This window comes from Lynx canadensis, chromosome C1, assembly GCF_007474595.2.
Source record: "Lynx canadensis isolate LIC74 chromosome C1, mLynCan4.pri.v2, whole genome shotgun sequence".
NCBI classification, from domain to species: Eukaryota; Metazoa; Chordata; class Mammalia; order Carnivora; family Felidae; genus Lynx; species Lynx canadensis.
Genome location: NC_044310.1, coordinates 97860523 through 97887486, shown reverse-complemented (window position 1 = coordinate 97887486; position 26964 = coordinate 97860523). Strand labels below are relative to the sequence as shown.

At 36.2% G+C, this 26964-nt stretch overlaps 1 protein-coding gene across 1 annotated transcript in view; it reads right to left on the bottom strand.

Moving 5' to 3' along the window:
- SYCP1 (synaptonemal complex protein 1) overlaps positions 1-26964 on the bottom strand; it is a 121891-nt gene that overhangs the window by 18026 nt on the left and 76901 nt on the right. Inside the window, exons 24-28 of the mRNA XM_030327378.1 lie at positions 26232-26348; positions 25701-25811; positions 24351-24443; positions 23759-23833; positions 2693-2752 (exon numbers count right to left, since the gene is read on the bottom strand). Coding sequence (XP_030183238.1) covers positions 2693-2752; positions 23759-23833; positions 24351-24443; positions 25701-25811; positions 26232-26348 — 456 coding nt within the window. The remainder of the gene's footprint in view (positions 1-2692; positions 2753-23758; positions 23834-24350; positions 24444-25700; positions 25812-26231; positions 26349-26964) is intronic.

Sequence of the window (26964 nt, the reverse complement as noted above, 5' to 3'; positions counted from 1 at the left end):
AATTAAAAGTGCTACTTCCAGTGAGCACACACAAATGAGAAGTAAAACAGCTTTATTACTGATATGGAGAAAGTTTTAGTGGTCTGGATAGAAGATCAAACCAGCCACAACATTCCCTTAAATCAAAACCTAATCCAGAGTAAGGCCCTAAATCACTTCAATTCTATGAAGGCTGAGAGAAGTAAGGAAGCTGCAGAAGAAAAGTTTGAAGCTCGCAGAGGTTGGTTCATGAGGTTTAAGAAGCCATGTCCATAACATAAAAGTGCAAGGTGAAGCAGCAAGTGCTGATATAGAAGCTGCAGGAAATTATCCATGAGACCTAGCTAATTAATTACTGAAGGGGGCTATGCTAAACAAGAGAGTTTCAATGTACATGAAACAGCCTTATATTGGAAGCAGATACCATCTAGGACTTTCATAGCTAGAGAGGAGAAGTCAATACTTGGCTTCAAAGCTTCAAAGAACTGGCTGACTCCCTTGTTAGGAGCTAATGCAGCTGGTGAATTTAAATTGAAGCCAGTGCTCATTAACCATTCTGAAAATCCTAAGGCCCTTTAAGAATTACACTAATCTACTTGCCTATGTTCTATAAATAGAACAAAGCCTGGATGACAGCACATCTGATTACAACCTGGTTTACTGAATATTTTAAGCCTGCTGTTAACACCTACTACTGCTCAGACAAAAAGATTCCTTTCAAAATATTACTGCTCCATGACAATGCACCTGGTTACACAAGAGCTCTGATGGAGATGTACAAGGTTACTGCTCTGATGCCTGCAGCCCATGGATCACGGAGTCATTCTGACTTTCAAGTCTCGTTATTTAAGAAATGCATTTTGCGTTTTTTTTAATGTTTGCTTATTTTTGAGACAGAGAGAGAGAGAGAAAGAGAAAGAGAGAGAGAAACAGAATGTGAGTAGGGGAGAGCAGAGAGAAAGGGAGACACAGAATCCGAAGCAGGATCCAGGCTCTGAGTTGTGTGCACAAAGCCTGACACAGGGCTCGAACTTATGAACTGTGAGATCATGACATGAGCCAAAGTCAGACACTTAACTGATGGAGCCACCCAAGCACCGCTTAATAAGTGCATTTTGTAAGACTACAGCTGCTATAGATAGTGATTCTACTAATGGATCTAGGAAAAGTAAATTGAAAACCTTCTGGAAAGGATTCACCATTCTAGATTCCATTAAGAATATCTGTGATTCATAGAAGAGGCCAAATATCAGTATTAACAGGAGTTTGGAAGAATGTGATCCCAACCCTCATGGATGACTTTAGGGGTTCAAGACGTCTGTGGCAGAAATAACTTTAGATGTGGTGGAAACAGCAAAAACACTGGAATTAAAAGTGAAGCCTGAAGATGTGATTTAAAGGCTGCAATCTCATGATAAAACTTTAACAAGTGAGGAGTCACTTCATGTGGATCAAAAAAAAAAAAAAAAAAAAAAAAAAGTGGTTTCTCAAGATGAAATCTACTCTTGATGAACATGTTGTGAAGACTGTTGAAATGAAACAAAGGATTTAAACTATGATGTGAACTTAGTTGATAAATCAGCAGCAGAATTTGAGAAGACTGACACTGATCTTAAAAGAAGTTCTACTATGGGCAAAATGCTATCAAACAGTATCCCGTGCTGCAGAGAAATCATTCGTGAAAAGAAGAGTCAGTGAAGAAAACTTCATCGTTGTCTTATTTTAAGAAATTGTCACATATCCCAACCTTCAGCAACCATCATCCTTGATCAGTCAGCAGCCATTAATATCAAGGCAAGACCCCCCACCAGCAAAAAGGATTACTACTCATTAAAGGCTCACATGATGGTTAGCATTTTTAAGTAATAAAGTATTTTTAAATTAAGGTATGTACACTGTTTTTTAGACATAATGCACACTCAACAGACCACAATATAGTATACATGTAACTTTTATATGCAGTGGGAAACCAAAAAATTCATTTACTGTGGTATTTGCTGCATTGATCTGGAACTGAACCTGCACTATCTTCAAGGTGTGCCTACATACAGAACATTCACGATTTTCTGCTTTACTTTTTTAATGGAAATATAATTAACATACAGTATTATATTTGTTGTATGTATATATGTATACAATGTAATGATTCAACAATTCTATACATTACTCAGTGCTCATCACTGTATTTTTTAAACACTTATATGGCATTTTCTATGTGCCACGCTCTATTATAAATGCCTTACAAATATTATCTCCTTTAATCCTTATAACGTTAAAAATAGATACTATTAATTATCCCTATATCGATGAAGAAACTGAGGCATAAAGTAATTTTCCCAAACTCAGAAATGTTTCATAAACCTAATAGTCATTACATATAAAGACTGTGCTATTTCAATATTGTTGGAATAAGGCATAGCAAATAAAAGCTTATTAAAATTTTTTATTTCTTGTATTATTTCCTCATTTGTAATTTATATATCCAGAACCCCAAATGAAATATAGGGCATTTACTAATCTAAATAATGGGCCTATATTACTGGAATTATACATGAATCAAAATAACTCCATAAGAATACATGATATATACTGGTATACTCTAAACACATTCTATATTTAGAAATGAATATTAGATGTTCCTTACATATTTATGATCAAAAAAATTTTTCAGGTAGATGTTAGAAAAACAAGGAGAATTATATAAAACTCTTACCTTGTCTTTTTTTTCTTTGAGAAGAACTGTGTTTTCTTTGGTCTCTTTTTTGAGTTTTTCCTATTAAAAATGAGTACACACAATGCAGTCATTACTGTTATCAAAAATTAATGCTATTATCAAAATCTTTGCTGAGAGGGGCGCCTGGGTGGCTCAGTCGGTTAAGTGGCCGACTTCGGCCCAGGTCATGATCTCGCGGTCCGTGAGTTCGAGCCCCGCGTCGGGCTCTGTGCTGACAGCTCAGAGCCTGGAGCCTGTTTCAGATTCTGTGTCTCCCTCTCTCTGACCCTCCCCTGTTCATGCTTTGTCTCTCTCTGTCTCAAAAATAAATAAACGCAAAAAAAAAAAAAAAAAAAAAAAAAATCTTTGCTGAGAAGTATCAACAAAGAATGCTAAACTCTAAATAATAAAAAATAATGAAAAAAAAGCAAATTAGTTTCTTTCTACAGAGCCCATTATTTAGTTTTGATTATCTTTTTTAAAAATTCTGATCTGTCTAGTATGTATCTGTGGAATCCTGAGTCTTTTAAAACTCTGAATCAACTTTCTCATTTGTAAAATGAAGTAGACGAATTGGATTATAAACTAAGGAATACACACAAGTAATAACTGTGAAGAGCTATAAAGAGATCCAAGTATTATGGGCCTTTAGATGCAGAATTCAATTTTTCTGTGTGTTGAGAAAGGATCTCAGTTGGACCTTGGATAATGAACTTTCAACATGAGATAATCAAGGATGAGGGAAAAAAGAGTACAAAATACTTAGGAAATAATATATCACTTTTGCTGGAGATTAGGGTATGTGTACTCAGTATAGAAAAAAAGTTACCCCTGGCTTACAGAAAAGAATATGTATTATGCCTTTACTATGACAGCCAACTGGAGAACAGAATTGTTACAGCCCCAGGGGAACTTAAAGGACTAAGAGAAGGGAAAGTTCCAACACACAGAACTTTAAGCAAACTTGCCGTGCCTGCCCATGATGCCTATGCCAATATCAATCCTCACTGAATGCCTCTGGTACATTGTGCTCTCTATCCCAGAGTGTTGCTCCTAACCAAAAAACTCACTTCACCACAAAGAAGCTGGCAGTAAACTAATTTAACAATAGTCACTATTCTTACTATGTATCCTATCAACCACCAATGGTTGATTTTTAGTTATAGTGACAACTGGGGTCTCTACTAAGGGACTAGAATGCTATCTTCTAGAGTAAAGTACATCCTCTAAACCAGCAAAATTGCACTGCCTCTCTGAATATGTATCTTGGCTTCTAGAAGACAGAGGCCAAAAGCACCTTTTATGACTGCAATGACTCTATTAAAGTCTGGAGACTTTTACTGGTCTGGAGATCTTAGTACAGTCTATTCTAATACAACATATGTTTCCAAGGTGGGAATTATTAGCTCATACACAAACATGTATCTTTGGGAGTGGTTAATTGATCTTGAGTTCCTTAAGACCATACCAATGGGCAGTCCACTATGGTCCCTATTCAATCTAAATAACTAAAATATGCCTGTAATACACACTGGCAAACAGAGGATTGACTTCAGCCACAGGAATAGAGAATGACAGGCCTATACCCAGATTTCAGACTTGAACAAATTAAATTTATAAACCTAGAACCCTCTAAATTAAAAGAAAGCCTGGTAACTCTTGTGGAACGATTTTGTAATAGTATCACAAATAAATACTGTATTTTCTAGTATCTTGTGCGCTGAAACACTAAGACTTATGGGTAAGTGGACACTGACTATAAATTAACCCCATTTATTACACCCATAATGTTACTATTTTTTCATTAGATCAAGTGCAGGCGTTTTGGGATCAGGTGAAAGTGGCATTTAATCCAAGTCTACTTTCACAATGAGCCCATGGAACTATAGACCTAATCTATGGTCGTTTCTTTGGATCCTAAGAATAAAGTTTGATAGATAGTTTAAATTCAGTAAGTGCCATAATCCCCATACTGGTTCTAACCACAGAATGAGGGTTTTAAATTTGGAAGGACCAACTGGAAGACTTTGCTATTTTCCTCCATATCAAGAATGTAAACAAATGCAAATCAAATGTCACATCTCACATAGGCAGAGACTAAGGTCCCATTAAACCATGGAAGATATAGAGAAGGTGATTTATCACAGTCCCACAGAGACAAATTTTGGAAAATTAAATTTGACTGTCATCTAGTAACAATTTGGTCATACCAATGGGCAAGTAACAGAAGTTAAAATACGGACTGCCATAATGACTGGGATCAAAATTGAGAACTAAGAAAATAGTTTCATATAAAAGATGACTGAATCGGCGGGGTTGGGGGGAGCGCCTGGGTGGCCCAGTCAGTTAAGCATCCGACTTGGGCTCAGATCATGATCTCACGGTTGATGAGTTTGAGCCCCACATCAGGCTCTGTGTTGACAGCTCAGAGTCTGGAGCCTGCTTCAGATTCTGTGTCTCCCTCTCTCTCTGCCACTCCCCTGGCTCGTGCTCTGTCTTCCTCTCTCTCTCAAAAATAAATAACCATTAAAAAAATTAAAAAGAAAAGATGAACTGAATCTATGTAAATATAAAGCTCAAATTAAATACCAGAATCATGGTTACAGAACAAATACATGTGTTTGTTAATCTTGACAATGTAAATTAATACCAAAATTGTATAAGCAAAGGAAGAAGCAGTAGGAGGAAGTGTTAGATACACTGTTTACAAATACAAAGGTAACCAGTGAAATAACTGAAAATACTACACATACCTTTCAAATTAACAAGATACCCACACACACATTTAGAGAAAAAGAAAAAATAAATAAATATTAATATGTAATGTAAAATAAGAGGACAAAAACATGATATAAAGCATATCAATAAGGGGTTAATATCCAGAAAATATAAGTCAACAACAAAAAACAATTTAAAAATGGGCAAAGGATTTGAACAGACAATTCTCCAAAGAAGATGTGTAAATGGTCAACAGGGGAAGGAAAAAATTAAGAACTTCCAAAATAAATTCAATAACATAAACATACAATCACATGCCATAATTTCTGATTCCAGTGAGGCTCAGCATGAGAGCCATTGCAGACCTGTGCTTATTTGATTCTAGTCAATACGGCTCTTAACCTAATCACCACTTGTATAGTACTGGTGAAAGTGGACACATATAATAATGAGAATAACTGTCACTAGTATACCTGTATTGATAAGAAGTAATCTGAGGGGATAAGTAGGCAGTCCAGGAAAAAAAAAGAGGCCTATAAAATGCACAGAGACTGAAAGTTTCAGGAAAAATGACTAAATTTTTTTCATTTTGGTCTATCTAGTCTGGATAAAGAAAGTACAACAAACATACCCATACAGAATTAATTATCCATGCCAATAAATAGAACATACTAGCAGTAAAGTCAAAAGACAAGTTAAAAAAAAAAAAGAAAGAAAAGATTCACCTGAAGGAGCAGAAAACACAAAAAGAGATTCACTGAAAAAATAAATGAATTTTGTCCTTTTCCCAGCCTCCCTCTTACCACACTGTAAGTAGAATATACCAAATCATGATATTCTTATCTTTCTTGCATAAACTGCATGAGGAAATACAGCTTGAAGAGAGACTGGTAAATGGCAAAAGTGAATACACACACTGGAATATTAGCCATGAAAGAGATCTTGCCATTTACAACAACATGAATAGATCTATAGAGTATTAAGTTAAATGAAATAACTCAGACAAAGACACACATACCATCTGATTTCACTTATGTGGAATCTAAAAAACAAATAAACAAAGCAGAAACAGACCCATAAATACAGAGAACAAATTGATGACTGCCAGAGGGGAAAAGGGTGAAGGGATGGCAAAATGGGTGATTGAGAATAGGAGATACAGGCTTCCAGTTATGGAATGAATAAGTCAAGGGATGAAAGGTACAGCATAGGAAATATAGTCAGTGATATTATAACAGCACTGTATGGTGGCAGATGGTAACTACACTTAGGGTGAGCACAGCATACAATACTAAATGCTTTCAATAGGAAAAGAGAAGATTGATGTCAGCAAAACGGCAAGAGTTTTCTACCATCTACCCCACCAAGACAACAGATTTTAACAAAGATCACTCCATCCATGATACTGAGGTTAACTATAAGACTAAGGGGTGAGGAGGGTTGGGACTATAGCAGCAAAAGTTTAGAATGTATTTAAGGGACACAGATCCTACTAACTACATCATGGACTCTATTGGAAAGCCTGCCCAAGAGCTGCTGACGGTACCCTGCCTGAAGATCTCCTCAACTGGCCAATGGGCATCCTCCCAACGCTCCACACATCTCACCCATACACGTCCTACCCCGCTGCCAACCTATGCATGCCCCTATAAGTGTGGCAAGTGTGGGTCTTTATAGATGGCAAGTGATCATGTGCAGAAAGCTGGGTCAATGCTGCATCATGCAGACATGATGAAAGTAGTCCTTCAAACTGAAATGAGAGGATGGTAACTAGTAATATGAAAACATGAAAATATGAAACACACTGGTAAAGGTCAAATTCAAAATACTCTAATATGTATGAAGGTGGTATGTTAATCACTTAACTATCTCTCATATAAAGGTTAAATAAGCATTAGAAATAGCTAGAGCTATAAAATTAACAAGTCAGGAAACAACAGATGTTGACGAGGATGCAGACAAAGGGGAACCTTTTGGCACTGCTGGTGGGAATGCAAACTGGTGCAGCCACTCTGGAAAATAGTAGGCAGGTTCCTCAAAAAATAAAAAATAGAACTACCCTATGACCCAGCAATTGCACTACTAGGTATTTATCCAAAGGATACAGGAGTGCTATTTTGAAGGGGCACATGCACCTCAATGTTTATAGCAGCACTATCAAAAACAGCCAAATTATAGAAAGAGCCCAAATGTCCATTGATTGATGAATGGATAAAGATGTGGTACACACACACACACAATGGAATATTATTCGGCGATCAAAAAGAATTAAATTTTGCCATTTGCAACACATGGATGGAACTAGAGTATATTCTGCTAAGTGAAATAAGTCAGAGAAATATAAATATCATGATTTCACTCATAGGTGGAATTTAAGAAACAAAACAGATGAACATAGGGGAAGGGAAGGAAAAATAAAATAAGATAAAAACAGAGAGGGAGGCAAACCATAAGAGACTCTTAAATACAGAGAATAAACTGAGGGTTGCTGGAGGAGTGTTGGATGGGGGATGGGCTAAAAGGGGGATGGGCATTAGGAGGGCACTTGTTGGGATGAGCACTGGGTGTTATAGGTAAGTGATGAATCACTAAATTCTACTTCTGAAAACATTACAGTATATGTTAACTTAAATAAAACTTAAAAATTACATAAATAAATTTTAAAAATGAGAAAAAATACAGCTACAATAATTTGTTAATGGACACACATTATTAAAAGATGCAAACTGTAACACTGACTGAAAACACAAAATGTAGAAGGGACTTGTTTGCACTACAAGTTATTATCACCTTAAAATAGACTATTAGAACTATGAGTTTCTAGGGAGGCCTCATGGTAACCACCAAGGAAAAACTTACAGTAGGAACATAAATAGAAGGGAATCAGAAGGGAATCAAAATATACCGGTAGGTAAGATTATCATTTCACAAAGGAAGATGCAAAAGAAGAAACAAAGGAACTATAAAACAGCCAGACAACAATTGGATGGCATTAGTAAGTCCTTACCTAACATTAATTACTCTAAATATAAATGGACTCAATTCTCCAAGCAAAAGATGGAGAGTGGCTGAATGGAAAAATATGGGTAATGGATGAAGAATGGATAAATAAAGATCCAACAATGTGCTGCCAACTAGACTCAGTTATGCTTTAAGGACACTGGTGAAAGTGAAGGGATAGAGAAATATTCCATGCAAAAAAAAAAAACAAAAAAAAACCAGTCTATTTGACAAAATAGACTTTCAGTCAAAAGCTGTAACAAAAGACAATGAAGGTCATTACATAATGATAAAGGGGTCAACTTATCAAGATCATATAACAATTGTCAATGCATATGCACCCAACAGCAGAGCACCTAAATATATTAAGCAAATACTAACAAACCTGAAGGGAGAAACAGAAAACAATATAATAGTAAGGGACTTCAGTACCTCATTTTTTTACTGAAATATAATTAACAATATTAAATTAGTTTCAGATATACAACATATTGATTCAACAATTCTATATATTACTCAGTGATTATCACAATAAGTGTAGTCACTATCTGTCACAACACTGTTATATCATTAGAACAACATTGTTATATCATTAGAACAACACTGTTATAATATCATTGACTATATTCCCTATACTGTAGTTTTCATCTCTATGACTTATTTATTTTATTTTTATTTATTTTTAATGTTTATTTATTTTTGACAGAGAGAGACAGAGAGACAGAGCATGAGCGGGGGAGGGGCAGAGAGAGAGAGAGAGACACAGAATCCAAAGCAGGCGCCAGGCTCTGAGTTGTCAACACAGAGCCTGATGCGGGGCTTGAACCCACGAGCTGCGAGATCACGACCCGAACCAAAGTCGGACGCTCAACCGACTGAGCCACCCAGGCGCCCCTGACTTATTTATTTTAAATTGAAGTTTGTACCTCTTAATCTCCTTTACCTATTTTACCCCTCCCCACCACTTTCCCTCTGGCAACCACCAGTTTGTTCTCTGTATTTAAGAACCTGTTCAGGGCCGTCTGGGTGGCTCAGTCAGTTAAGCGTCCGACTCTTGGTTTCAGCTCATGTCATGATCTCACGGTTTCATGAGTTCGAACCCTGCATCAGGCTCTGTACTGTCAGACTGTCAGTCCCTCTCTCTCTCTGTCCCTCCCCTGCTCACACTGTCTCTGTCTCTCTCAAAATAAATAAACTTAAAAAAAAGAGAGAGAGAGAGTCTGTTTATTCAGGGGTGCCTGGGTGGCTCAGCTGGTTAAGCGTCCAACTTCAGCTCAAGTCATGATCTCATGATTCATGAGACTGAGCCCTGCCTGCATTGGGCTCTCTGCTGTCAGTGCAAAGTCCACTTTGGATCCTCTGTACCCCCCTCTCTGCCCCTCCTCTGCTTGTCCTTTTCTTTCTCTCTCAACAAATAAAAAATTTTAAAAATAAGTAAAATATGAGTCCACTTATTCATTTGTTTTCTCTTTTAGATCTACATACAAGTGAAATCATATGGTATTTGTCTTTCTGTGTCTGAGTATAATACCCTCTAGATACAGCCATATTGTCACATATGGCAAGATCTCTTTCTTTTTTATTGCCAAACAATATTCCAGTGTGTGTGTGTATCGCTTCTCGGCCTTTTGGCTAAGATCAAGTGCAGTGTGTGTGTGTGTGTGTGTATCTGTGTGTGTGTATCTCATGTCTTCTTTATCCATTCATCTATCAATAAACACTTGGATCACTCCCACATCTTGGCTAGTGTAAATAATGCTGCAGTAAACATTAGAGTGCATATATCTTTTTGAATTAGTGTTTTTTGAGAAACAAAAAACCTCCTGATTTTAAGATTTACTACAAAGCTAGAGTAATTGGTAGAATTACTGGATCATATGTTTATTTCTATTTTTAATTTTTTGAGGAATCTCCATACTGCTTCTCGCAGTGGCTACGTCAATTTACATTCTCACCAACAGTGCCTGAGTCTTCCTTATTCTCGATTCTTCCTTATTCTCCTTGTCAACACTTGTAATTTCTTATCTTTTTTTATTCTAGCTATGCTGACAGGTGTGAGGTTGTATCTCATAGTGGTTTTGAACAGTACTCCATTTTCAACAATGGACAGATAATTAAGGAAACACTGGAATATGAACTATGCTTTAGACCAAACAGACCTAACAGACATACACACAACTTTTCATCCAATAAAACATATTGAGACGAATATTCATTCTTCTCAAAACACATGGAACATGTCCATGGTAACTCATATGTTAGGCCATAAAACAAGTCTTAACAAATTTAGGATGACTGAAATCATACCAAGTATGTTTTAGAACCACAAGAGTATGAAATTAGAAATCAGTAACAGGAGAAAAACTGGAAAATTCACAAATAATGTGGAAATCAAACAATATACTCCTGGATAACCAATTAGTCAAAGAAGAAATCCAAAAGGGAATTTAAAAAATATATAAAGCAAATGAAAATGGAAACATAACACACTAAAACTTACAGGATGCAAGTAGTTCTAAGAGGAAAAAGTTTATAGCAGTAAACACCTTCAACTAAGAAAAAAGAAAGATCTCAAGTAAACAACCTAAATTTACATCTCTAGAAAGTAGAAAAAGAGGAACAAACTAAGTTCAAAGTTTGTAGAAGAATGCAAATAACAAAGATCAGAGTATAAAAACATGAAAGAGACAGATGAGGAAGGGGAGAGGATGGGAGGGGGGGAGGAGGACAGAAGGAAAAGGACAATGGCTAAGTCTGATCATTTGAAAAGATAAACCCGACACACCTTTGGCTAGACCATTAAGAAAAAACAGGGGCGCCTGGGTGGCGCAGTCGGTTAAGCGTCCGACTTCAGCCAGGTCACGATCTCGCGGTCCGTGAGTTCGAGCCCCGCGTCGGGCTCTGGGCTGATGGCTCAGAGCCTGGAGCCTGTTTCTGATTCTGTGTCTCCCTCTCTCTCTGCCCCTCCCCCGTTCATGCTGTGTCTCTCTCTGTCCCAAAAATAAAATAAACGTTGAAAAAAAAATTTTAAGAAAAAACAGAGAACTAAGAGTCAAATGAATAAAATCAGAATTAAAAAAGGAGATATTACAACAAACACCACAGAAATACAAAGAACCCTAAGAGACTACGAAAACAATTATATGCCAACAAATTGGATAACCTAGAAGAAATGGGTAAATCCCTAGAAATATAACCTACCAAGACTGAATCATCAAAAAATAGAAAATCTGAACAGACCAATAAGAATCAGTTGTCAAAAGTCTCCCAATAAGAAAAGTCCAAGACAACACAGTAAGTGTAGTCACTATCTGTCGCTATCTGTCACAACTGATTGCTTTTCTGGGGAATTCATCCAAACATTTAAAGAATAACTGACACCACTCTTTCTCAAAATATTCCTCCCAAAGTGAGGAAGGAACACTTCCAAACTCATTTTACCAGGCCAGCGTTACCCTGTTAACAAAGCTGGGGAAGAGAATTATAAGAAACAGGCCAATATCCCTGATGAACACAAATGCAAAAATCCTCAACAAAATACTAGTGAAGAGAATTCAACAGTACTGAAAGAATCATACATCATGATCAAGTGGGATTTTTCCCTGGGATACAAAGATGGTTCAAATACACAAATCAATAAATGTGATAAACCATATTAACAGAATTGAAGGGTAAAAATAATATGATGATCTCAACAGATGCATAAAAAGCCCCTGACAAAACTGAACACTCTTTCATGTAAAAACTCTTAACACATTAGGTAAAGTAGGAATACACCTCAACATAATAAAGGCCATATATGAAAAGCCCACAGCTTACATCATAGTCAATGGAGAAAAGCTGAAAGCCTTTCCTCTAAAATCAAGAAGAAGACAAAGATGTCCACTGTCACCACTCCTATTCACTTATTTCTCTGCCAAAGAAAGCAGACAAGAAAAAAAAAGGCATCAAAAATGGAAAAGAAGAAGTAAAATTATCTCTATTTGCAGATGACATGATTTTATATGGAGAGAATCCTAAAGACTCCACCAAAGAGCTGCTAGAATAAACAAAGTTGCAGGACACAAAATTAATGTACAAAAATCAATAGCATTTCTATACACTAGCAACAAGTTATCTGAAAAAGAAATAAAAAAAATAAAGAAAATGATCCCATCCATAATAGTGTCAAAACTATAGGGTATTTAGGAATAAATTTAATCAAGGAGGTGAAATATTTGTGCATGAAAACTTTTCTTTAAATATAATTTATTGCCAAATTGGTTAACATACAGTGTGTAAAGTGTGCTCTTGATTTTTGGCGTAGAGTCCCGCGGTTCATCACTTATGATGAACACTTACATACAACACCCAGTGCAATGTACATGAAAACTTTAAGGCACTGATAAAAGAAATCAAAGAAGACACAAATAAGTGGAAAGATGTCCCATGTTCATGGGTTGAAAGAGTTAACACTGTTAAAATGTCCATACTACCCAACACCATTTATAAATTCAATGCATTCTCTATTGTTTCCAATGGCATTTTTTACAGAAGTAGAAAAAACAATTCTAAAATTTACACAGAATCACAAAAGACCCCAAGTAACCAAAACAATCCTGAGAAAAAAGAACAAAGCAGGAGGCATCACACCTCCTCATTTTAAGATCTATTAGAAAGCTAGAGTAATCAAAAAATAAATAAAAATAAAGCTACAATAATCAAAACAGTAGGGTAATGGCATAAAAACAGACACATAAAAACTCATGCATATACAGTCAACTATTATTTTACAAGGGAGACAAGAATACTCAATGGAGAAAAGACAGTCTCCTCAGTAAATGGTGCTGAGAAAACTAAATATTCATAGTAAAAGAATAAAAGACCACTATCCTGTATTTACACCACACACAAAAATTAACTAAAAATGGATTAAAGACTTAAATGTAAGACTGGAAACGATGAAACTCCTTGAAGAAAGCAGGGGAAAAGCTCCTTGACAGGATCTTAGCAATGATTTTTTGGATAGAACACTAAAGCACAAACAACACAATCAAAATAAATAAGTGGGACTATGTCAATCTGCACAGCAAAAGAAATGATGGATCACATGAAAAGGTAACCTACAAAATGGGGAAAAAATATATGCAAACTATGTGTCTTATAAGGGGACAATATCAAAAATATATAAAGAATTCACACAATTCAAGAGCAAAAAAATCCAATAAAAAATGGGCAAAGGACCAGAATAGACATTTTTCCAAAGAACATATATGAATAGCCAATAGGTACACGAAAAGGTTCTCAACATCAGTAATCGTCAGAAAAATGCAAATCAAAACCATATTGAGATACCACCTCATGCCTGTCAGAATAACTATCATCAAAAAGACAAAAGAGGATGTATAGAAAAGAAAACCCTTGAAGGGAGCTAAGACAGGGGAACAGTAGGAGGACCCTAGGCTTGCCTTGTCCCTCAAATACAGGTAGATAAATATCAAACCATTCTGAACACCCAAGAAATCGATCTGAGGACAAAACAAACTGCACAACTAGGAGAGAAGAGTACACATGACATTGGAAGGAAGGAGGTGCGATATGTGATTGGGGGAGAAAAGGATCTCAGGTGCTGCAGGGGAGAGGGTGCCCTGATCACAGAGAGAAGGAGGAAGAGGGAGGGGAAGGGAAAGAGGAGGAGGGAGGAAGGAGCACAAGGAAAACACTTTCCCAAAGCCACTGATTGAGAAAATGAAAGGGGCTGATTATCATGAGTTCTTACAACAATCAGAGTTCAAAGACTGGAGTTTTAGAGGTCTGTACCATGGCTGGCGTTGAGCCTGGTGGGCATTGCAGTGTTACTGTGGAGAAGGAGGGCAGAAGGCTGGGAGCAGACAGTGAGATCTGAGGATCTCCTGGGATGCACTGGGAGAGACGGATCCTCCTTCTTGGAGCACAACTGGAAGAGGTGGCATTGCTTCTTGGCGGACAAAAGAGCCAGCAGGCACCATTACACTCTCCTGCTCCTTAGCATAGGTGCAGAGACAACTGCCGAAGACAGCTAACCTGGACATTGGCTTTTTGCTGAGCTTTACTCCAAATTCAAAGTTCCTGCATATTGGTGTGACTGCCCTTCTGGGATAAACCTGCACCAGCCCCATCATGGCGAGACCCTCCCCCAGAGGATCAGCATGGATCTGCTCCATGCCAGGTCTCTAAAGTTTGGAGTTTAAATTTTGTTTTAAGTTCATTTATTTATTTGGAGAGGGGGGGTGGGCAGAGAGAAGGGGAGAGAAAGAAGCCCAAGCAGGATCTGTGCTCTCAGCTCAGAGCCTGACACAGGGCTCAATCCCACAAACTGCAAGATCATGATGTGAGCTGAAATCAAGAGTCAGATACTCAACTGACTGAGCCACCCAGGTGCCACTAAAGTTTGGAGGGTTTTTTTTCCTTAATGTGTATTTATTTTTGAGAGAGAGACAGAGCACAAGCAGGGGAGAAACAGAGAGACAGAGGGACACAGAACCTGAAGCAGGTTCCAGGCTCTGAGCTGTTAGCACAGAAGCTGATGTGGGGCTTGAACCTACAAACCTCAAGATCATAACCCGAGCTAAAGAGGAATGCTTAACCGACTGAGCCACCCAGGCGCCCCTGGAATTTTTTAATCTTAGCCATCCTGCATTAGATAAAACTCAGGTGTACTGCACTGCCAGAGTGAGCAGATCACCCAAACACAGGCAGGGTGAAGGCAGGGATCTGAGGGACACCTGGGACACATGAGTGGAGATGGTTCGCTCTTCCGTGAGGGCTTCCCAGACAGCAGTGGGAGCAAACTCCACTCTCCAGGGACAAGAGAGAGGGCCGACATCATTTTCCTCCCCTATCCCTTAGTGTAAACTAATTTCAGTTAGCAGGACAGCACCAAAATTGAAGGCCTAAACCACTTATGCCAAGCCCCACCCCCCAGTGCTCTGCAGGTGCTTCTTTACTAGGGCAAGTGTGCCTGAGAACCAGAGCAGCAGGCCCCTCCCCAAGAAGACCAGCACAACCCCCCCCCCCCACATGCACCAAGTCTGCTGACCTAATAGAATGCTGCAAAGCTTCAGGTCTAGTGCAAATAACTGATCAGGTCTATTTTAACAAGCAGACAAGAACACACCTAATTAAAACTCACTACACACTCTGGCCAAGGTCCAAATACTCCCCACTGCAGGCAAGGAGAAACTGCAGAGGACTGACCTAAGGGAAAGAGCAGCCAAAACACAGTGTACACCAGAAACACTTCCTAAAGCACCAGGCCCAGAATATATGACCTCTTCTTAAAGCTATTACTCTCAGGAGCAAGAAACATAACAGGCTTTCCTAACACACACAAAAAAGACAAAGACCTAGACAAAATGCCAAGACAGATGAATTCATCCCAAGAGAGCAAGAAAAGATCATGGATCTACTGGAAACAGATAAGAGTAATATGACTAATCCAGACTTTAAAACAACAATAATATGGATACTAGCTGGACTTGAGAAAAGCACAGAAGACACCAGGGAGTCCCTTACTGCAGAGATAAAAGACCTAAAAACTATTCAGGCCAAAATAAATATTATAACCGCAATGCAAAACCAATTGAATGTAACGATCATGACAATGGGAGAAACAGAGGAACAAATGACTGATACAGAAGATAAAATTATGGAAAATAATGAAGCTGAAAAGAGGAGGGAAAGAAAAATACTGGATCACAAATGTAGACTTGGGGAACTCAGTGACTCCATAAAACATAATAACATTCATACCACAGGAGTCCCAGAAGAAGAGAGGGAAAAAGGGACAGAAGGTTTGTTTAAGAAAATGATAGCTGAAGACTTCCCTAATCTGGGGATGGAAACAGACATCAAAATCCAGGAGGCACAGAGAATTCCCATCAAAATCAAGGAAAACACGCCAGCACCAAGACATATCATAGTAATATTTGCAAAATATATACATAAGGAAAAAATACTAAAAGCAGCAATGGAAAAGAGGTCCCTGATTTGCCAGGGAAGACAAATAAGGTTATCAGCAGACCTCCACACAGAAACTTGGCAGGCCAGAAAGGAGTGGCATGATATAGTCAATGTGCTGATGGGAAAAATATACAGCCACGAACACTCTATCCAACAAAGCTGTCATTCAGAATAGGAGAGACAAAAAGTTTCCCAAACAAAACCTAAAGGAGTTCATGACCACTAAACCAGCCCTGCAAGAAATAGTAAAGGGGACTCTTTCGGAAAGAAAGACCAAAAGCAATAAAGACCAAAAGCAAAATAAAAGAAAAGAATAGAGAAAATCTCCAGACACAATGACTTAACAAATAATACAATGGCACTAAATTCATATCTATCATTAACCACTCTGAGGTAAACAGGCTAAATCCTCCAATCAAAAGACATATGGTATGTCAGAATGGATTAAAAAAAAAAGACTCATCTATATGTTGTTCACAAGAGACTTATTTTCTCCTATTTTATTTGAGAGAGAACAAGCAGGTGAGGGGCAGAGGGAGAAAGAATCTTTAAGCAGGCTCCATGCTCAGTGCAGGGCCCAACGTGGGATTTGATCTTACAACCCTGGGATCATGACTTGAGCCAAAATCAAGAGTCAGATGCTCAACCGAGTCACCCAAGCACCCTAAGACTCATTTTAGACCTAAAGGCACCTGTATACTAAAAGTGAGAGAATGGAGAACCATTTATCATGCTAATGGATTTCAAAAGAAAGCCAGTGTAGTAATACTTAATTCAGACAAACTAGACTTTAAACCAAAGACTAACAAGAGATGACTAAAGGCATTATATCATAATAAATGGGTCTATCCAACAAGAAGACCTAACAATTGTAAAAATTTATGCCCCTAACTTGAGCACACCCAAATATATAAAACTAATAAGTAACATAGAGGAACTCATTGATAATAATACAGTAATATAACACCCACTTACAGCAATGGACAGACCACCTAAACAGAAAATCAGCAAAGAAACAATGGCTTTGAATGACACACTGGATTAGATGGGCTTAAGAGAAATATTCAGAACTTTTCATCCTAGGGTAGCATACATTCTTTTCGAGTGCACATGGGACATTCTCCAAAATAGATCACATACTGGGTTACATATCAGGCTTCAACAAACACAAAAAGACTGAGATCATACCATGCATATTTTCCAACCACAACACTACGAAACTTAAAGTCAACCACAAGAAAAATCTGGAAAGACCACAAGTACATGGAGGTTAAGAATATCCTAGTAAATAATGAATGGGTTAAACAGGAAATTAAAGAAGAAATAAAACAATACACAGAAGCAAATGAAAATGAAAATATGACAGCCCAAAATGTTTGGGATGCAGCAAAAGCGGCCATAAGAAGAAAATATATAGCAATACAGGCCTACCTCAAGAAGAAAGAAAAATCTCAAATATACAATCTAACCTTACACCTAAAGGAGCAAGAAAAAGAAATGAAACCTAAAGTCAGCAAAAGAAGGGAAGTAATAAAGATTAGAGAAAAATAAATGATATAGAAACAAAAAAATAAAACAGATCAATGAAACTAGGAGCTGGTTCCTAGAAAGAATTAACAAAATTGATAAACCCCTAGCCAGACTTATAAGAGAAAGGACCCAAATAAGTAAAATCACAAATGAGAGGAGATCAAAACCAATACCACAGAAATACAAACAACTGTAAGAGAATATTATGAAAAATCACATGCCAACAAATGGGGCAATCTGGAAGAAATGGATAAATTCCTAGAAACATATAAGCTACCAAAACTGAAGAAGGAAGAAATCGAAAACGCAAAGAGATAACTAGCGAAGAAATTGAATCAGTAATCAAAACACTCCCAACTAAAAGAAGTCCAGGGCCAGATGGCTTTTCAGGCAAAACCTTTAAAGAAGAGTTAATACCTATTCTTTTGAAATGGTTCCAAAAAAATAGAAATGGAAGGGAAACTTTCAAACTCACTCTACAAGGCCATCATTACCTTGATTCTGAAACCAAAGACCCAGCTAAACACAAGAATTACAGACCAATATCCCTGATGAACATGAACACAAAAATTCTCAACAAAATACTAGAGAAAGTCAAATCCAACAATACATTAAAAGAATCATTCACCACAATCAAATGGGATTTATTCCTGGGCTGCAAGGTTGGTTCAATATTCACAAATCAATCAATGTGATACATCATACATAAAAGAAAGGCTAAGAACCGTAATGATCCTGTCAATATATGCAGAAAAAAGCATCTGATAAAGTATCTCATCCATTCTTGATAAAACCCCTCAACAACGTAGGAATAGAGGGGACATATATCAACATCATAAAGGCCATATATGAAAGATTCACAGCTAATATAATCCCCAATGGGGGAAAAACTGAGAACTTTTCCTCTACTGTCAGGAACAAGACAGAGATATCCACTCTTGCCATTATTATTTAACATAGTACTGGAAGTCCTAGCCACAGCAATCAACAACAAAAAGAAATAAAAGGCATCCAAATCAGCAAGGAAGAAGTCAAACTTTCACTATTCACAGACATGATACTCTATGTAGAAAACCCAAAAGACTCCACCAAAAATTGCTACAACTGATAAATGAAATTAGTAAAGTCAAAGGATACAAAATCAACTTATAGAAACCTGTTGCATTTCTAAACACCAATAATGAGGCAGCAGAAAGAAAAATCAAGGAATCTATGCCATTTACAACTGCACTAAAAACCATACAATACCTAGGAATAAACCTAAGTAAATAAGTAAAAGATCTGTACTCTGAAAACTATAGAACACTGATGAAAGAAACTGAAGATGACACAAAGAAATGGAAAAACATTCCATGCTCACAAACTGGAAGAAAAAATATTGTTAAAATGTCAATACTACCCAAAGCAATCTACATATTTTATGCAATCCCTATCAAAGCATTTTCACAGAGGTAGAACAAACAGTCCTAAAATTTATATGGAAGCACAAATGACCCCAAACAGTCAAAGCAATCTTGAAAAAGAAAAGCAAAGCTGGAGGCATCACAATTCTGGGCTTCAATCTATATTACAAAGCTGTAATATGCTACTGGCACAAAAACAGACACATAGATCAATGGAACAGAACAGAAAACCCAGAAATAGACCCACAACCATAGAGTCAACTAATCTTCTACAAAGCAGGAAAGACTATCTAATGGAAAAAAAGACAGTCTTTTCAACAAATGGTGTTGAGAAAACTGGACAGTGACATGCAGAAGAATGAAACTGAACCACTTTATTTTTTAATTTTTTTTATGTTTGAGAGAGAGAGCATGTGAGCAGGGAGGGACAGAGAGAGAGGGAGACACAGAATCTGAAGCAGGCTCCAGACTCCAAGCTGTCAGCAAAGAGCCCAACATGGGGCTCGAACCCACGAACTGCAAGATCATGACCTGAACCGAAGTCGGATGCTCAACCAACTGAGCCACCCAGACACTCCAAAACCGAACCACTTTTAACACCATACACAAAAATAAACTCAAAATGGATTAAAGACCTAAATGTGAGACAGGAACCATCAAAATCCTATTAGAGAAAACAGTCAACAACCTCTTTGACCTCAGCTGCAGCAATTTCTTACTTGACACATCTCTGAAGCCAAGGGAAATAAAAGCAAAAATCAACTATTGGGACCTCATCAAGATAAAAATCTTCTGCACAGCAAAGGAAACAATCAACAAAACTAAAAGGTAACTGACAGAATGGGACAAGGTATTTGCAAACAGCACAGCTGGTAAAGGGTAAGTATCCAAAATCTATAAAGAACTTATCAAACTCAACAGCCAAAAAACCGATAATCCAGTGAAGAAATAGGCAGAAGACATGAACAGACATTTTTCCAAAGATGACATTCAGATGGATAACAGACACAAAAAATATGCTCCGCATCACTCATCATCAAATACAAATCAAAACCATGATGAGATACCACCCCCATACCTGTCAGAATGGCTAAAATTAACAACACAGGAAATAAAAGACGTTGGTAAGGATGCGGAGAAAGGGGAGCCCTCTTACACTGTTGATGAGAATGAAAACTGGTACAGCCACTCTGGAAAACAATATGGAGGTTCTTCAAAAAGTTAAAAATGGAACTACCCTATGACCCAGCAATTGCACTAGGTATTTACCCAAAGAATATAAAAATACGGACTCAAAGGGATATATGCACCCCAATTTGTTTATAGCAGCGTTACCAACAACAGCCAAACTATGGAAAGACCCCAAATATCCACTAATGAATGAATAAAGAAGATGTGGTATAAATACACACACACAAGGAATACTACTCAGCCATCAAAAAGAATAAAATCTTGCCATCTGCAATGACATGGATGAAGCTAGAGTGTATCATGCTAAGAAAAATAAGTCAGAGACAAATACTGTCTTATTTCACTCATACATGCAATTTAAGAAATAAAATGGATGCACATATGGGAAGGGGGAAAAGAAAGGAGGGAAACAAACCATAAGAGACTCTTAAGAACAGAGAACAAACTGGGGGTTGATGGAGGGAGATAAATAGGTGATGAGTACTAAGGAGGGCACCCGTTCTGATGAACAGTGGATATTATATGTAAGTGATGAATCACTAAATTCTACTACTGAAACTAAGATTACACTATATGTTAACTAACTAGAATTTAAATAAAAGCTTGAAACAACAACAAAAACAAGAAGAAAAGAAAACCCTTGTGCACTGTTGGTGGGACTGTAAATTGGTACAGCCACTATGGAAAACAGTATGGAGCTTCATCAAAAAAATCAATAATAAAACTACCATATGATCTAGCCATCCCATTTCTAGGAATACATCCAAAGGAAATGAAAACACTATGCTAAAGAGATATCTGTCCCCACATGTTCATCGCAGCAGCATTACTTCCAATAGCTAAGACAAAGAAACAACTTAAGTGTTACCAACAGATGAATGCATAAAGTGTGATACACATACATACACATATATACACACACTGTTAGATTATTCAGCCATAAATGAGAAGGAAATCCTGCCATTTGCAATAACATGAATGGACCTTGGGAGCATTATGCTATATGAATTAAGTCAAAGAAAAACAAATACTTACATGTTCTCATTTACATGAGAGTCTAAAATTTTAAAAACTCCGGGCACCTGGGTGGCTCAGTCGGTTAAGCATCTGACTTCTGCTCAGGTCATGATCTCACAGTTTGTGGGTTCAAGTCCCGTGTTGGGCTCTGTACTGACATCTCAGAGCCTGGAGCCTGTTTCAGATTCTGTGTTTCCCTCCCTCTGCCCTCCCCCATCCCGCTGCCCTGCTTGTGCTCTCTCTCTCAAAAATAAATAAACATTAAAAAAAATTTTTTTTAACAAAAAACTCATAGAAAAACATCAGATTTGTGGTTACCAGAGGCAAGGGGCTTGGGGCTGGGGAATTAGATGAAAATGGTCAAAGGTACAAACTTCAAGTTATAAGATAAATAAGTACTAGGGATGTAATTTACCACACAATGACTATAGTTAACACTGCTATATGGTATACGTGAAAGTTAAGAGAGTAAATCCTAAGAGTTCTCATGAAAAGGGAAAGAACATATTTTCTTTTTTTTTTTTTTGGCATCTATATGAAATGATGGATGTTAAATGTATTACAGTAATCATTTCACAATATATGTAGGTCAAATCATGCTGTGTACCTTAAACTTGGACAGGGCTGCATGCCAAGTATATCTCAATAAAACTGGAAAACATTTGGAAAGAAAAGAACCTTAAGAGTAGTTAAAAACAATGAAGAAGACCTCTTCTACTAAAACAGCAGGATAAAGGTAAGTATATGTTACTAATACAGGTAAAGAGAAAACCATTTAGTCATTCCTCTGACAACATTCATTAAAAGCAGAAACTTTTCAGAGCCTTGTGGGTGGCTCAGTGGGTTAAGCGTCTGAGACCTTTGGCTCAGGTCATGATCTTGCGGTTTGTGGGTTTGAGCCCCGTGTTGGGCTCTGTGCTGACAGGCCTGCTTCAGAATCTGTGTTTCCCTCTCTCTCTGCCCCTCCCCCTCTTGCACTCTGTCTTTCTGTCAAAATAAACATTAAAAAAAGAATAAAAATAATAAAAAAATACATTAAAAATTTTTTCAAAGCACTGTGCTCGAAGAGAAAACAAAAATAAATAAGATATAATCCTTGCCTCTGAAGAGCCTGAAATATAATAGAAGCATAGAGTGACATAACTATTTTAATATAAGTACAAACTGCTATGAAAATACTTATATACAGTAAGCTCACCTTTGGAAGTTGAAAGATGTGTCAGATTTGCCATAGTGAAGAAAGGAATTAAGTACAAGAAACAAAGTGAGCAAATGCACAGGGTCTTGAAATTGAAAGTGCAAGTTACCTAGGCTGCTGTTGAGTCATTAAGAGAACAGGTTTTGGAATCATGTAAAATAGACCTAGATTTGAATTCTAAGTCATTTTACTTTTTTATTACGTGACCTTGAATAAATAACCTAAACTCTGTAAAAATGAGGATAATATGTATTGCTTATACCATTGTTGTATAAGGATTAGGTAGGATAGTCCTATAGAAAGCAAGAATAAATAAATAGTATCTGCCATTTTAAAATAAGCCCGTTCATTTTGTCAGGGTGCCTGGGTAGCTCAGTCAGTTGAGCGTCCCACTTCGGCTCAGGTCATGATCTCGCACTTCGTGGGTTCAAGCCCCATGTCAGGCTCTGTGCTGACAGCTCAGAGCCTGGAGCCTGCTTCAGATTCTGTGTCTCCCTCTCTCTCCACCCCTCTCCCACTAACTCATGCACACGCACTCTCTCTCAAAAATAAACATTACAAAAAATTTTTAAGTAAGTCAATTCATTTTGTAAACTGCAAAACACTATACAAATATAAGGCATTATTCTTTCCTAAAACCTGATGAATAGTTTAAAAAACACATCTAAATACATAAGCATTTTATAATATATGAGATAATATTTTCCAAGTATTTCTATCTAAAAGCACTCCTAAAGTATGGCTATATTTATATGTTTAATATTTCAATAAAGGAATATACTAAATATGTCTGAAAAAGAAGCTAATGGGGAAAAACTATATTTTAAAAATATATATTTATTATATATTTAATATAAATATAATTAATATTAATATTTAATTAATATTAAATATATATATAATAAATATATATTTTCTAGTATGACATGTTTATAAGAACAATGTTGCAATTATACTTCAGTAAAAAATTAAGAAAACAAAGTCACACCTAAATGGTACAATTAGTTACTTTAATGCCACAAAACCTACCTTTTCTTCTCTTTCTATTTCAAGCTGTTTCTTAACAGACAAAAGCTCACTTTTGAAATTAGATAGTTCAGCTTCCTAAAGAAAAAAAAATATGAAATTTTCAAGTACATCCATGTATTTCTCAAAACAATGCTAACAAATGCTTCAGATATATTCGGTTTTTCAGAGAAATAAATTCACTAATGAAATATATACACTTTAAAAGTCTACTGATAGCCTGCTAGCTGAACATGACTAAAGATTTCATTTAGACAAATTTCTTACAGTTTTCTCTGAAGAAATATTTACACCATGTATATTCTCCTCCTCAGCATCTCCTAATATATCCCATTCCTCCTCTCCCCATCTCTATCAGAGCTCCAAATTTATTTGTAACTGGAGTTTATATTTATTCATTTGAAAAAATAGTTCACTCCACCATTTCAGAATATAAATTGGAAAACCACTTATCAAACCCATAAGATCTTTTTCAAAATGTAAGATTCTTTGATTCTATAGCTCTAAAATTATGGCTTTATTTAATATATTACTCTTTACCACCAGCCATGCTGATACGAAAATTGGCATTAGTACTATTTGCTCTGTATCTCACCAAAGATGCCTTCATTGATGACTGTTCTTGTTCTTTGCTTTTATAAAGTCCTAATTCTGCGTCTCTTTCTTCAACTATTTTATCATATTGGTGCTATATTAAACAGAGAAAATATTTTAGGTGTATCAGAACACAAATAGGTCATGTTTTATTAATGGTGGTATTCTTAAGCATTTAATATTTGTTAGACAATGTCTAGGAATTCAGTGATATATATCTGAGTTTTTTCCTAACTTTTCAAGTCTTTTTTATTCATATAACGTAATCAATGAAACATAAAAAAAACAGTCTTGAAAATAATCTAACACAAGAGCAGCAAAAATTCTTTTTAATTAGAAATGTTGAATGTCATAATTTAAAAACTAAGGTAGGAATGCCAGGGCCTCTTAGAAAAGTAACTGATTCCAGATCTGGGAATACAGGATGAGTCTTGAACATTTGTCACAATAGAAAGCAAAAAAGTTGTCAGAAATTATTAAGGTCAAAAGGACTGGCCAGTGAGTTTGAAGAGCCTCCCGCTGGCCAAAAGATAAACAATTTGAGCATCAAGGATTATACTGGATTGAGATATATAAAATATATTTAAATCTATGAGTTCACAAAATTTTAAAGTTAAGCTCCACGTGGAACCCAATGTGAGACCTGAACTCACGAACCTAAGCTGAGATCATGAGTAGGATGCTTAACTGACTGAACCACCCAGGCACCCCGAGTTCCCAATATTTTTATGAATTTTGTTAATATTTATTACTTAAATATTTTTAATTCTTGTTGGTTACCTCATAACAATGTTATATTTCACCAACAATTTTTAACATAGATAGATATAGCCTACCTCCTCTCCAAATCTTGAAGGGAATAAAGGTAAATTCCCCTAAAAGAATGACTACTTTTAGAACGTTACTTTTAGAACAAAAAATACAGCATTCTCACAAACACAACAAACATGAAGTCTTTCATCTATTTATACCACTGATAAAAATTTGTTTATCCTAATATGTGTTAGCCATATAGATGATATAAATATTTACCAGATACATATCCTGGGGATGTACTTAAATAAATAGAAGGTGGCTATAAGAGACTACTAGGAAAATTCAGAAGAAAAGTGATTACTTCCATACATCACAGATGACAAAGAGAGATTCTACCAAGGAAGTGACACCCGAACTCAGCTTTGTGTAGTTAAGACCCAAACTGTGAAAAATGAGAGATCAAGAATATTCTAGCTGTAATAAGACATTCTTGCATAGTTTTCTGACATATCAGAATGTTATCTTGATTTCATCATTTTATTCATAAATATGGCTCCAATTAATAGTTTTCAATACACAAAAAGGGAAGAGTTACCTTATGTTTTTCCATAAGTGCTACCATTTCAGCTATTTTATGTTGACATCGTTTATCAATTTCTTTCTGTAATTTTACTGCTTCATCAGCTATTACTTTTGCTTTCTCAACCTATCAAATAAAGTGATTCTTAAAATTAATGCACAAAAAACAAATTTAACTTAAACCCAAAGACCATACACACTACTTACATAAAATGCAGAAATCAAACACAAGGATATTAGGAAAGCCAAGCAGAAAATGCATTACTGTTTTGGTTTATTTTAGGGTGTTCTATCAAGTAAGATAACAATATAACACTGTAATGTTATAACCTTTTAATGTTATAATCTTAGTCTTGGCAAAATATACTACTCAGTACTCAAATACTTACAATAACAAAGATATTTTTAAGCTTCATAGAAACTGTCTCATATAAATTTATTAAATATTTTAAAAATCATAATTTAAAAATAAGAATTGCTTTTCTCTTAAAGTGCTAATAAAAATATAGTTTTAAGATAACAAATTTTCAAACATAGTTTTTCCTACCTCTTCCAAAAGATTTTCTTCTGATATCGTTTTGTCTTTAATTTCTTTTTGATAGATGTCAGTCATTTCTTTAAATTTTTGTTTGGCAACTTCTAGTTCTAACTCTAATTTATTGACCTTTGAGCAAAGAAAATAACATGAACATTAGTAAATGCTGTGGATTACTTAAAAATATTCTGTATTCATTTTGGGGTTTTGTGAATCTTAAAAGATTACTTATTCATTTCAATTGTGGTTAGATCATTTTCTTACATTTTTTATACAGTGAGATGTGCTTTATTTTTCACAAAATCTATCTTCTCCCCCGAAGTATGTATGTAGTCTTAGCAAGTAATGTTTTAAAAGCAACCATATATATTTTTTAATCCATTCCTCAGCAATATTTATTTAGTCTCAGGTTTAGGTTTATTATAGTAAGTACTCCATTTGGATAGAACATCCATGTGACTCAAAGAAAAGTCTGCTCTTTTACCAAAACAAAACAAACAGCTTTACTGAAGTACAACTGATACACATAAAAAAAACTACACATAATGTATACAATTTGATAAATTTAGACATATGCATATACCGTAAAACCACCACGATTCAGATGATAAGACATAATGCATCACCTCCAAAAGTTTCCTGCTATCCCTTTGTTTTTTGCCATTAAGAACATTTTAACATGAGATCCTCTTAAATGAGTAAGTTCACAATACAGTATTGTTGACTGTAGGTACCATGCTGTACC